We start from the raw sequence: 14,234 nt of genomic DNA, 5'->3' as shown, positions 1-14,234 counted from the left end.
AACAGTGAAAGCTTCATAGCGCTGCAGGACTTTTATTTTGACAGCTGTATGTAACGCCATTGGCTTCTGAACGGGACTATAGTTCTGTGATGTTTGCTGCTGTATAAAGTGAAGACTGGATTCTCTGTAGGTGAATAATGGAAGGGTGGGTAGAGTTTCTTCTGGTCTCCAGTAAAGTGGAGCAGCAGAAGATCCAGCTCTGATCAGCAGCAGCTCCACACCTCTGTACTCAGACTGCTCTGCTGGAGGAACACCATCAAATCACCTGCAGCAGGTATGGAGATGATCCACTCTTCACCTTCTACACACTGCTCTACATATACTCTTACACTCACACAAACACATTCAGAAGGAGCAGCACATTTAACATCACACACAAGCAGCTTCATGCAGAAACTGGAGGATCATCTTCTCCTAGTTATCTCTTGATTTGCACTTGGTTAGCACTTGATTTATTGGGAAAATAATTATCTTGTCTGCTTTGGGCTGTAATTGTTTTAAACTTCATGATAACTGTAAAGATATCTCCTTTGTAACCACGTGTTTCTCCATGTCTGTAGAGTCTGTTTGTGTACATAGTAATGAAAAGTTACGTCTAAAATAGGTCATGTGACATTCAGAATGTCGATGTAGTGAGCGTAGAAACATTCATATATGCAGTGTGTGAAATAATGTGCAGTTATTGGTGGAACATAGCAGTTAAATTTAGAGCTAAATGGAGTTGAGCTGGTTAGTGTGGGTGGGGGTTGCTGGTCAATGGCTGGTAGAGTAAGAGATGGTGGGGGGTTGGGGACTGTTAAGAGGGAGGGAGGGATGGTGGTGGTGGTGGTGTAAATTGTGGCCATTCAGGAGTGTGATAGTTTAGTTAACAGTCCTGGAGATCCCAATACTCACGCATGTTTTTGTGCATTTCTATTCCAGAACATTGGGGAATGTACTGTAGTCTAAAACACTGCAAAAGCCATTCAAATCACAACTGAGATTGATAGATGTAACGTAAAAAAAAAAAAAAACACTGTTAAGCCCAACAGCTCAGTGTGACAGGATGCAGCTGTCTGTCTGACTTGTTTATTTATGAATATTGTAGCAGTTAATTGGCAAAAACAGATTTTGGTATGTTTAAAAAACTTATGAGCAAATAGCACTTTTGGCTAATTAACTCTTCAACGCACCATATTATAAAGGTGCGCTCTCAATAAACATCTGTTTTCTGGTCTATTTTCATACATGAGTTTAATTGGATTATAAGGAGTGGTTAAAAAAACAACTTTTTTTTCAAAGTCAAACGAGCACTGGATGTTAATCTACACAGATTTCTGTTCTGAGAACTTTTTATTTAGGTGAGTAAAAGCGCTTTTGTTTATGTACAGTAACCTTGTTCTTAAACGGTTCGCAGCAGCAGCACTAACTGTAGTTAGCGGTGCTTAGCGCTAGTAAATGCCGCCCAACAGCTCTACACTGAGGAACCCTGAGTGTCCCAGTAAGCCAGGGCAATATTAGCTAGCAGTTTGTCCCACATAGCTTGTTTTAACACAGTAAACATGCAGACTACAGTCCGATAATACTCACCTCTGTACGTGGTCAGAGCTAGTTCTGCGGTTAGCGGCTAATGCCAATACTGCTTCAGCCTCGGTGCTGGAGAAACTTGACTTTACTTTAAGCTCCTGTATAACACTGTACTTAAGCAGAGTGGCTTTATTGATCCTTACGACCTGACTGGTAAAATTCATACATAAAGGTGCAGCGGATTATAAGACAACCTGTCAATATTTGGGGAAATTAAAGGAATTTAAATGCGCCTTTTTTCATTTTTTCATGCTCCTTGATCTTTCTAGCTCTTTATAAAGTTTGTTGGGGTGCGTCCTACTCTGTTTATGTTCCACAAAGAACAGCAAACTATTGCTTGGAATGCAGTGGGTGTTTAGAATATGATGCAGGGAATGGATGTGGTGGTAGGTGTGGGTTTATTTCTCTGTTCTTTTAGTTTTTTGGCAAATACCTTTCTCTGTAGGTGTAAGTACTTCACAGTTGAGGTAGTGGAACATAAATATAGTGTTACGCTTTGCGTCTGGATCTTTCTTGAGCCTGTATCAGATTGTACTTTTTGTTGTGTTCTGCTCAGGCAAAATTATTGTGTATTTATATTGTATAATAATACATCCTAGATGAGCCCTATGTTTAACTCCAGTTCTTAGGTGCAGGATTTTGTCATCTTCCTGTATAATGTTAATCGCTTGTTTTTTTTTTTTTTTGTTTATTTCAGAAATGAACGCCGTCTTGTTCCAAGTCTTCTGCTTCAAGTGCCGACTCTTCAACCTGTTTGAAATTTAGTTTTACAAAGACACAACCAGAAGATTTCACAAAGAGGCTAAGCTGCTAAAAGTGGGGATGAATATGGCATCCAGTGAAATCTCCAATACTCAGCAAACATCCTCTTCTACGCCTCACAGAGAAATGCAGGATTCCACAGACGAGGAAGAAACTGACGACAGTTCAGACTGCGAGAGTCTTATTCAACAGAGTGATCTCCAACGAAAGAACCCATATACCTGCACAGAGTGTGGGAGGAGTTTCCCTACTCAGAGTTATTTCAAATTACATCAACGCATTCACACTGGAGAGAAACCTTATCACTGTTCTGAGTGTGGGAAGAGTTTTACTCAGCAGGGTAATTTGAAATCACATCAGCGCATTCACACAGGAGAGAAACCGTATCACTGCTTAGAGTGTGGGAGGAGTTTTATTCATCAGAGTTATCTCAACAGACACCAGCGCATTCACACTGGAGAGAAACCTTATCACTGTTCAGACTGTGGGAAGAGCTTCTCTCAACATAGCCACCTCAGTGCACATCAACTCATTCATACTGGAGTGAAACCCTATTACTGCTCAGAGTGTGAAAAGAACTTCAGACGTTCACACACATTAAAGACACACTGGTGCGTTAAGAAGAAGAAGAAATAAGCAGTGACATACCTTAAACCATTCCAAATCCCAACCCAGTTTCCGAAAATACAGGTCATTTGTTTACAGAGGAAAGAAAACATGTTTTGAAGCATATATGTACAGCCAATGATACAGGTGCATCTGGATAGAATAGCATTAAAGTTATTTTATTTCAGTATTTTAGTACAGTTTGAGAATGTAAAACTCATATTATATAGACGGATTATACAGAGACTAGTCTATTTTAAGCGTTTTTTTCTTTTATTGTTAATGATTATGGCGTACAGCCAATGAAAACCCGAAAGTCTGGAGGAAGAGTGGAGAGACACACAGTCCAAGCTGCTTGAGGTCTAGTGTGAAGTTTCCACCAATCAGTGATGGTTTGGAGAGACATGTCATCTGCTGGTGTTGATCCACTGTGTTATATTTATCAGTCAATCATCTTCATCTATGGGGAGCCATGTTTTTTTTTATTCTTTGGGGAGTTTGTGTTTAATGTTATTTTGTGTTTATTTAGTTTAATTGTGTGGTTCCCCTGATGCAGTATTATTCAGCCTTCTGGTGTTAGTGTGGGGGGAGAATAAGGGTCATACCAGTGGTTTGCCATTTTAAAAGAATAGCTTGTTTGCAATTTATTTCTGTTTCTCCCTGCTAAAATAAAGTTGCCAAAATTGAACTATGGTTTTGCATTGTTTCATCCACCCTCCCTGTGATGCTACAATATTAATCAACATTGTAATCTACTGTTCTGCGATCAAAAATAATGAAACATCTAAAAAACAAAATCATCTCTTTCTCAAAATCTCTTAAGAAAAGGAGTACATTTAACACAAACAAACAAATATTGACTTTATACTGTTTACAGTGTTCCACAATAAAACATTGTTAATGATCTCGGTGCAGTAATGGATAAAGAGTAAGGGATATTAGTGTCAAGACATTAAGACAGATTGTGCATGTAATGGATACAACAGACCACATACTATAAATACAAGTATCTGCATGTGTAGTAGAGGTACAGCTGTTACTAAAACTAACAGTAAACTGATATAATTGGGCAGTATATAAATGGCCAAGTTCAGTGTAAAGTAAGACCAGGTTGTTGTTGAAACGAGTGTCACATCATGTAAACAAGTTAAACAGTGCAAGTAATATATTAAAGTTACTGCTCTGCAAAAACAACAGAAAATACTAAGACATAGCTTAAGAAATTTCATTGAAAATTTAATCTTTACCCACCTGCACACCAACAAAAACATGAATCAAATTGGTCCACAGTAATTAAGTATCATATGTTAACATGTTGCCCCTCTTGAAAGGCGGAAACACCTTTAAAATTGTTGTATGGCATAGCTACTGCAGCGTAAGCACACAGTCCACCAGTTTTATCCTACACCTCTACTCGCAATTGCCCACTGGGTATGTGGAAGTGAATTGTAGGCAGGTAGCTATATTACAATTTAAAGAGAAACAGTTACAGTCTAACACTAACTGAGTTCAAAACTAAGTTATTGATTTTTTTTGCATTTTTCATTGAAACATGGCAGAATATAATGTGACCTTAAAATGTCAAAAGTAAAAAACACGGCTAATAAACTATTACTCCAGAAAGTCATGCTCAGGTTCAAGTTAATCTGTTGTATGCAATGGTATCCATGCACATTTTATATAGTAGTGCAATGGGGATTTCATGTTTTTAATAGGCATTTCCTCTATGATAGCTTGACAGTACCATGCACAGGTCCAACCTATTACAGTTTTTCTCAATTGGTTTGGCTCATTTCTTGAAACTGAGATGACACTCAAAGTAACATGGACAAATCCCCAAACTAACTTGTGGTTCCTCACAACAGAATGGCATTTCTCATTGCTTTCATCACATTTCAAATGCTTTGTACATGTCACAAGCACTTAGCTCATCTTTGCAAATGGTTATGTACAAGTAGCCTACACTTAACACAATCATCCTACATTTAGTACATTTTCCAAAAGAATGCATCTTGTTGATCTATCCCAATTGGTTGGTTCTCAGTGTGATGGTTGTTCTCTCCAAAACATGTCAGCACAATTTCATTGTATAAGTCATTATCTGCAGAATAGTCTGCTCAATTGTCAAAATGAGTTAAGAAGTTGTAATACAATACAGTACACATATTTTGGAACATTTCATAAATTCATGACGGTCAGGTGAGTAGGTAACAGGTGAAAGCAGGTTTTGGCGAGGAGGAGTGTCCCACATTACAGGTGACCAATCCATGTTTATTATCTGACAGGTGTTGTCTATGATTTTGAATGCTGGCATTGCTGTATAGATACAGCTTGGCCTGGTGCTAGTACTTTGATGCTAGTCCTATGATGATCTAACAGGTGATTAGTGTAGAGAATGGCTCAGGCATTCACAACGCTTCTTCCCACCAGGAAGATGACCAGGAGAGACACAGATTATTTATAATTTTACTGTATTGCATTTGTGATGCTTGACTTTTTTTTTTTTACATACTGTAATGTATTTTGTTTTGTTTTTGCAGACCACAAAAAAACAAATTAATTAAGTCCAGGTTAATTAACTGCAATAACTAAAATGTTTTAAATGTGAATGGGTGGAACTAAACAAACAAATACAAGGGCGTTTGAAATTAAGTTGAAAAAAGAGAATAAATCCATATTTATTATCTTCAAAGAATGAGTTAAAGATAAATTGCAATACTGATAATAAATCCTTTATAAACAATATACTATTATACATACTAGTATAATATACATAGTTGTTTTGCCATTTGCTTTAAACGTGTGTGAGACACATATTGGGCTAGCTTATTGGGCTATCAGTTAGACTGATATTTGGCTGGATATTTTTGTTGGACTTGGCAACCCTGCTATTAATCCACTCCTGATACCTAATAATTAGTCCACAATTGATGCATTATGCATTTTTCAGTATGTAAAAATCTGATCATTTATAATACAAAATGGAATATAATGAAAAAAACTGATCTTGGATCATTTTCAGAAACATCTTTAATGACTTTTGATGCAAACTTTCCTTCAACAATGCCAGTATATTTGACAAACTTTGCTTTGACTGTAATCAACTTTGGTTCACCTAAAGCCACATTAAATGTCTTTAACTGTCTTAGATCCATTAGTCAATTTCTGGGGCAGAAGAGGTGGTATTGTGTTGTTTTTTTTAAACAAGTAACCGACCATCCGCTTCAGACCTTCATGGTTCATCAAGTGGTGCTGCTTATTCAATTGTGTGCTGCAGAGACACTTCATTTGTGAGTCCCTTTGTGATCTTTAAAGACTCAAACAGTTGCCTGTCAGTCTGGAACAGGTGCCACATTGCAATACTTTTGTGTATACATGATTTGCTTGCTTTTACACAAGGGCAATGCCAAGTGTTTTGGCTCACGTCATAGGCAGCCATAACTCTCCCAAGTCTGCTGTAGTTTGACAGCTTGGGCTCAAACACAGAAATGTATTTAGTTGTTGATGGGCTTCCTACAGTTACTTCAGCTGTAAAAGGCACACCAGCAGCACTGGCAGCTTTTTTTCTGTTGATGCAGGATGTCTTGGTTTGCTCTCCGAAGATTTTCCCATGAACCATATCAGTCAAGACGTTTTCTTCTAGATTAACTGAAGCTGTGTAGAACTGCAGTGACTTTGAATGGATGCACTCAAACTGAAAAAATCCAGCCTGTGCAACCAGTTCTATGTTGGTGTTGCATTCATCCATTTCACAGACGACTTTTGAACTTGCACCTGCTATTTTCTTCTGTACATGGATGGGGCAGCCTGGATTGTGAAATGATTTTTCCACAGCAAATATCCCGTTGAGTGGATCAATGCATTGGGATGACAGGTGGTGGGTATCCGTGATTTGTGTGATCTTCAGTGTGTGCCTTCGGTTGATGTGGACATTCAAATTTCTCTTGTAAAGTCTAAGTCCACAGTGAGAGCATTGAACTTTTGTTTGTACATGAAGACGCCTTGCTGCTGAAGGTGTTTCTGGGACAAAACATATCTGTACAGAGGCTGGACCGGTGATTGAGGTTGGATCTGCAGCTGAGGCTTCCTCACTGTCATAGGCTGGATCTGTGAAGGAGACCGAATCTGCAGCTGAGGCTCCCTCACTGTCAGAGGCTGGATCTGTGAAGGAGGCTGGATCTGTGAAGGAGGCTGGATCTGTGAAGGAGGCTGGATCTGTGAAGGAGGCTGGATCTGTGAAGGAGGCTGGATCTGTAAAGGAGGCTGGATCTGTAAAGGAGGCTGGATCTGTAAAGGAGGCTGGATCTGTAAAGGAGGATGGATCTGTAATGGAGGCTGGATCTGCAGATGAGGCTCTCTCAATAGCACATGATGGCTCAGTAATGGAGGTTGGATCAGCGAATGAGGCTCTCTTATTCTCACACGCTGGCTTGGTGATGGAGGTTGGATCTGAAGCTGAGACTCTCTCTATAGCACATGCTGGAACTGCAGCTGAAGGTAGATCATTAACAGAGGTGAAAGAGGTGAAAGATGTACAGGCTGCAGGTACTGGCACTTTTGCAAATTGCCCTCTGCATGTTTTTATATGTTGAATTATCTGAACTTTTCTTATGACTGTTGCCAAGCAGAAACAGCAATGAAAATGTGCTTGGTCTCTGCATTTCAAATTGCACTTGACGATAGTAAATCCTAAAAGAAAGAAAAACAACAGATACGTGATAAAATCCATGAGGATATTTACAAAGTGAATTGCTATTACTAATAAAATGACACTCAATGGCACGAAAATGTAAATTCAACACTTTTGCTTTTGCTCCCATTTTTTATGAGCTGAACTCTAAGAACCTAAGAATTTCACTATGTACACAAAAGGGTTTTCTAAAAAAAACTTCGAAATTTGTTCACAATTTGGTCTAAATCTGTGTTATTGAGAACTTCTCCTTTGCTAATGCCCTATCCGAATGGAATTAGTTTCTCAGAGGGACATCTGTAAAATATTTGTCACTTCTACTTGGTCACATGACATCACGTTCAGTAGCTCCTCCAGTTCCACTTGCTTTTGTGTTTATGTGGATCTCTATGGAAACTTACTGTCAAATAGCTATTTTATTAAACACGATGTGATGAAACTTAGTAATGTGGATCCGGACAGAACTAAAATTACCAGATGACCAGAGTTTAGTAAAAAAAAACAGTAGGTAATTTATCCTGTAATTTTTTCAGAGGATATCTGGAAAAAAAAAAAAAAAACACGTACATGGTCGTTCCGGAGAGGAATAAAATCAAAGGGGACTCCCCCATAAAAGAGAAAATTACCCCAGGACCCCCAGAGAAACTAATCACATCCTTATAGGGCTTAAGATAAACCATCCACAAGTTGCTGATTAGACACATTGATTATTAAACAGGTGTATATTGGGCTGGCCACAATAAAAGGTCTCTCTAAAAATTTTAGAGAAAAGTTTTATCACAAAGGACCATCTCAGGAAAGCTTAACTGCATGCTCGTCGTCATCGTCGTCGTCATCGGTGGCTCCACCTGACTACAGTTCGTCGTAGTAACCGATTTGAGTGGGCAAATGCTCACTTTCAATGGTTTTTGGCACAATGGAGAGGTGTTCTCTTTACAAAGATGACTGTCGATGATGGCAATGTTTTGAATCGAGTGGCCCACGGTGGCAGCAGTGTTATGGTATGAACAGGCGTATGTTATGGACAACTAATCCAGCTGCAGAGGCCCATTGTTGTACCATTTATCCATGACCATAACCTCATGTTGCAGCATGAGAGTGCACGACCCCATGCTGCAATGATCTGTACCCAGTTGCTGGAAGCTGAAAATATCCCAGAACCTCTCAGATTCTCACAATAGTGTAAAACTCCACATTTTAGAGTGGACTCCACATTTACTGTGGCCAGCCCACGGTACACCTGTGTAATAATCGCTTTGTCTAAATCAGCATATTGATATGCCACACCTGTGACTGGTGCATGGTTTATCCCAACAAAGGAGAAGAGCTCACAACTGCTGACCACCAGACAATTTCCAAGCGATTTCACTGACAAATTTACAGTATTTGGATACAATAATGAGAGTCTTGCTAGAGTCGAGTTTCGGTCACATCATCTCGATCATTCAATTTAAATAGGTTAGGATTAAAGGTTTGAAGGTTTCTCGTCATGGACATAACCCCATACATACTCATACACACTCTGCACGTAAGGTCCACGTAACTGAGACGTTGTAATCATGTGACTATGATGTACCCCTATTTCACGTCTACCTCTGTACAGGTAAAAAAAAAAAAAAAAAAAGAAAAGCACATGATGTACAGACGGCATACATTTACTCCTCTACATGTAAAAAGATCACGTCCTTATCTGTCAACACGTGACATTTTTACGCGTTGAGGCGTTTCTTTCCCACACGTTTTGGCTTAGTTGGCTTGCCATACTTGAGAGTTGGCTCATGCAAAAAGAAAAAAGAAAATCACTGCACACACACAGGCAGCTGTGACCAAAAGGTGCTTTTGTTTCTGCTCCATTGTTAAACAGCTTCTCTTCCTGTTAAACTCCACTAGAAGCAACATGAGAAACAACCTCAGAAAGAATATTGCCTTGCAAATACTGACCCTGCAAGATTCCCAGTCTTTGCAAAATCTTAGCCTGCGACTACCCTCGTGAAAAGGAAGCATACTTAAGAGCACTAAAGTATGTTCACATTAGGTAAAGAATACTAAAAGTACGTTTTTAATTTAATATACTTTCTCTGTATTTCAATAAATGTATTTTTTAAAGGAATATGTTTTCAATTATATGTGTTGAAATAAACCTATATTTAGTGTAAATACTGCTTAAAGTGCACATAAGTGTAGTCTTTTGTTCTGGTAGCATTAAGGTGTGCACAATATGTGCATCAATACACAAAGTAGTACATTTACAACATACTTCAAGGGTTTTAAAATTGATGTTTAGAAAAGACATACTGAAATCTACTTACATTTGGAGAAGTTATATGAAACAAGCACTTAAAAGCACTAATCTAATGTATTGATGTTGTATTTAAATAAAGCTTTATTATTATTATAATTAATATATTCTTAAGTTGCCATAAGTTTCAAAATAGTAAATTTAGTATGTATTTAAGTCTGTATTAGTTTTAAATGTTGAAAGTATGTACTTTTCCATGTTAAGTATACTTAAAAATATATATATATATATATTTAAACACACTTTTCTTTTACAAGGGTAGTCTGTTTAGTCTACAAGTCTTCTCAGAGTCTCCTAGTGTATGGGTAGCATTAACACAGATTTAGACCCAATTGTGAACCAAATTGAAGAGAAAATGCATGTCACGTACATATGAAATGTCTTAGATCTTTAAGTTTAACTAATGAAAAATGGGAACAAAACCAAAAATGTGGGTTTATAGTTTTTCTTCAGTGTATAATACAGTGGACAAATACAGTACATTTATACCTAAATCAATTTTAACAGATCAACAATACTCAAAACGAATTAAAACGTTAAAATAGTGAAACTAAAACACTTACCTTCATGAATCACTGCCAGTCTTAGGTGATTGGACACATGGTTTTGTAAATGATATAATTCGTTAGGACGGTACACGTCAGGAGTGCAGAACGGACAGTGGTATTTACTGCAACACGTAGTGCACCGTTCAAATGAAGGAGTCTGTCCTTTTATCAAAACCGTGATATGCATCTATAAATGAATTTAAAAAAATATATGAAAACTAATTAGCTTTATAGCATTATATAGTGATAAGTGTTTACTGCGTTACAAAACCTAAATAGTTCTTTAGCAAGACGGCTGTCGAGTTGTGCTATCCTAGTGTAACGTTTTATTTAAAGTAAAAATGTCAGAAAAAGCAGCATATTTAAAAAATATTCCTGGTATGATATTTAAAAAGTCAATCAATATATCAGGATACAGTTAATGGTTAACAGCGATTAGTAGAACCATCTTTTTATATTATTCCTCATTTATTATTTGCTTAAAAAATAGATATGGACACAGGCATCAGGTTGTTGAATGCACCTAAGCAAAATTTTTTACAGAACTACCATAACACACAAACATAAAATACATTTGGTTCCACGCATGCGCACTGGTATTTAAAAGCACATTTCGACGGGTAGCACAACTCGACGTAACACCTTTGTGTTAGCCAACGCTAAACACTCGTCTTCTAACATCAGTTTTTACAGTCAGTTAAACACTAGCTAGCTCAGGTTGTTCCTGTAAACAGAAGCAATCCGTGTAAATTAACTAAAATAGCCAAACAATACTATTTGCTAGTTTTAGCAAAATAAAATAAATCTCTATTATAAACTTACCTTCACGTCCGTGCTTGTTTGCTTGAATCTGGAAGGTAAATGCGGCTGGGGGTGGTGTCGGATCAGATCTAGCGCCGCCCCCTGGACTTGTGGTTCTGCAGCGACGACCATCTCCGGAAATCCAACCTGTTGTCAAAATAAGAGTCCTACCACACTGTGAGGCACTGGCACATTTAACCATAGACATAATATACATATGTATATATATAGATATATATATACTCATAAAAAAGTGGTACTGGTTAGGGGTTATAAAGAGGAAAGTGTTATGTGATTGATTTTGATTGTGTCAAATGGTACTTTAAAAAGGTTTTAAGCCAATTTATCTTTTAACATGAATATGTTTTAATATTGTGTGCCTCATCATATATTTGGGGCAGCTGGTGGAATTCAGTTTCTATTACAATGCGATTTTGATGTATAGAAATGACAAATTACCAATTACATCGGCAAGTATTATTGCACTGAAAATTGTTGTACAAACAATTTTATGCCCCATGGTTTACCAATATGGAATAATAGGCGTGTCTCATATAGATGCAAACTCTTTTTTAAAGGAATGGATGGAAAAGGGGGACTTGGTTCTATAAAGAAAGGGGGATCAGTCAAAGGTATCTTAAAACGAGAACCTTTATTTTGACAGCTGGTTGCCGGAAGTAAGGCCATTGGCTCCTGAGCGGGACTTCTGTTCTGTGATTTGATTGGCTCACAGAAGCTGGGGGTCTTCAGTGCAGAAACAGCAGCAGACTGTTGGAGGATCAGGTGATATCGGACTCTTTATTGTATTGAATTAGATCCAGTGCAGAGACATTGTGATATAAAGTATAAAGTGAAGACAGGATTCTCTGTAGGTGAATAATGGAAGGGTGGGTAGAGTTTCTTCTGTTCTCCAGTAAAGAGGAGCAGCAGAAGATCTAGTTCTGATCAGCAGCAGCTCCACACCTCTGTACTCAGACTGCTCTGCTGGAGGAACACAATCAGCTCACCTGCTGCAGGTATGGAGATGATCCACTCTTCACCTTCTACACACTGCTCTACATATACTCTTACACTCACACAAACACATTCAGAAGGAGCAGCACATTTAACATCACATACAAGCAGCTTCATCCAGGAGCTGGAGGATCATCTTCTCCTAGTTATCGCTGATGGACAGGAGAATTAGGAGCTTCTTATAAACCCTGATCAGTGATTTATTGGGGGAAACTCCTTCTTGCTAACTGTAGAAATATTTCCTTCATGGTCACGTGTTTCTCAAGAGTGTGATGTTTGTGTATATAGATATTTATTTAATTGTATCTCTTTTAACTTTGAACACAGACTGTAATGAAAATAAAAAAATTAAAAAGGAACAATGTTCCTAGGGTTCAGCTTTTGATGGATTAATAGACTGGTTAGTAGTAATTGGTTATAATCCTTGCATAATTGGGGCCCTATGAAGTCTGATGGTCTGTTGATTCTTGTTAGGTAAAGTTTTAGGGATACACGACCCATCAAACTAATAATTTTCAGAAGCTCAATTAAAACAGAGGGCTGTAAGAATCACTGGCAAGATGGGGCATAAGTGACCAAATATACCCACGAAGGAATATTTTCCTTGTTAAGAATTATGATAATCACTATACTACCAAAGTTTACTGTGTAGATTCAATGGTTTATGGCTATTTCAAGAAAGTTGCTAGTAGTTCTTCTCAGTAGCTACCTAGCAAGCTGACTTTCCCATTCTACCTTAAATGGTGCAATATACGGCAGGGCTGCAGTATTTAAGGTAGAACTGAAAAATCTTTGTTGGTGATGTATAACCTATGTTTTATTTTTTGTTCAATTATTGATCTAAATTAGTTTTTGTTCAGTTCAATCATTTCAAATTTTCCACCCTAAACCAGGACTTAATTTTCTTTGTTTCTTCCAGAAACCACAAATATGTTGAGGTGCTGAACAACAGGAACAACATGGCATCCAGAGAAGTTTTCAGTTCTCAAGATACGTCCTCTCCAAACAGTACAGACAAGAAGAAAACCCTCTACTGTTCAGACTGTGGGAAGAGTTTTATTCGGCAGGGTTCACTCCGTCGCCACCAGCTTGTTCACACAGAAATAAAGCGCTACCACTGCTCAAAGTGTGGGAAGGGTTTTATGCATCAGAGTCACGTCCAAAAACACCAGCGCATTCACACAGCAGAGAAACCGTATCACTGTTCAGACTGTGGGAAGAGTTTTACAAGAGAGAGTCTTCTCAAAACGCACCAGCACGTTCACACTGGCATCAAACCGTACTTCTGCTCAGACTGTGGGAAGAATTTTAATCATAGTAGTAATCTCCAGAAACATCAGCTCATTCACACTGGAGAGAAACCGTATCACTGCTCAGACTGTGGGAAAAGTTTTAATCATCAGAGTAATCTCCAACAGCACCAGCGCATTCACACTGGAATAAAACCATACCACTGCTTAGAGTGTGGCAAGACCTTTTCACAAGAGAGTAATCTACTGCAACACCAGCGTGTGCACAGTGGAGACAAGCCGTATCACTGCTCAGACTGTGGGAAGAGTTTTAATCATCAGAGTCATCTTCTTCAGCACCAGCGCATTCACACTGGAGAGAAACCGTATTACTGCTCAGACTGCGGAAAAAGCTTCAGGCATTCGAGCACGCTGAAAAAACACAAGTGTATTAAGAGCAGCCATGAAAATTGTCAGTGATGTAGAGGGTTTTCTGCAGAAAATCAATTAGTGAAGGTGGAGCCTTTGGTTTGGTGGTGCGGCTAGTGATTCAAGGTTTCTTGTTGGACAATAAGCACGTTCCTGATGGTAACAAATACAGTAATATATTGTTGTCAAGGCAGCTGCCCTAACTATAAAGAGCTGCTGAAAACACTGAAGTACCTAAAACTATCAACGTTTCTAAAATATGAGAACTTTTGATTCTTAAAATGCTTGGT

At 38.2% G+C, this 14,234-nt stretch overlaps 2 protein-coding genes and 1 long non-coding RNA gene across 3 annotated transcripts in view; 2 read left to right on the top strand and 1 right to left on the bottom strand.

Moving 5' to 3' along the window:
• Positions 1-55: 55 nt before the first annotated feature.
• On the top strand, positions 56-3,622 carry LOC125799418 (uncharacterized). Its single transcript, XR_007438321.1, has 2 exons — positions 56-274; positions 2,264-3,622. It is a non-coding gene; the product is annotated as an uncharacterized LOC125799418 (long non-coding RNA).
• Positions 3,410-11,419, bottom strand: LOC111190640 (uncharacterized). Its single transcript, XM_022664353.2, has 3 exons — positions 11,294-11,419; positions 10,487-10,658; positions 3,410-7,623 (listed from the first exon to the last, which is right to left on the bottom strand). Exons 1-3 carry the CDS (start codon positions 11,402-11,404, stop codon positions 6,191-6,193), a joined length of 1,716 nt encoding a protein of 571 aa, XP_022520074.2. The 5' UTR covers positions 11,405-11,419; the 3' UTR covers positions 3,410-6,190.
• A 597-nt stretch (positions 11,420-12,016) lies between these two features.
• Positions 12,017-14,234, top strand: part of LOC103035605 (gastrula zinc finger protein XlCGF7.1) — a 4,089-nt gene continuing 1,871 nt past the window's right edge. The window contains exons 1-2 of the mRNA XM_022664358.2: positions 12,017-12,288; positions 13,206-14,234. The exon at positions 13,206-14,234 is cut by the window's right edge and continues 1,871 nt beyond it. Of these exons, the coding sequence (XP_022520079.2) occupies positions 13,246-13,995 (750 nt within the window). The 5' untranslated portion in view covers positions 12,017-12,288; positions 13,206-13,245 and the 3' untranslated portion in view covers positions 13,996-14,234. The remainder of the gene's footprint in view (positions 12,289-13,205) is intronic.

Source organism: Astyanax mexicanus, chromosome 3, assembly GCF_023375975.1.
Source record: "Astyanax mexicanus isolate ESR-SI-001 chromosome 3, AstMex3_surface, whole genome shotgun sequence".
Taxonomy (NCBI): domain Eukaryota; kingdom Metazoa; phylum Chordata; class Actinopteri; order Characiformes; family Acestrorhamphidae; genus Astyanax; species Astyanax mexicanus.
The sequence above is the reverse complement of the archived record's forward strand: the minus strand, read 5'-3'. Positions and strand labels throughout refer to the sequence as shown.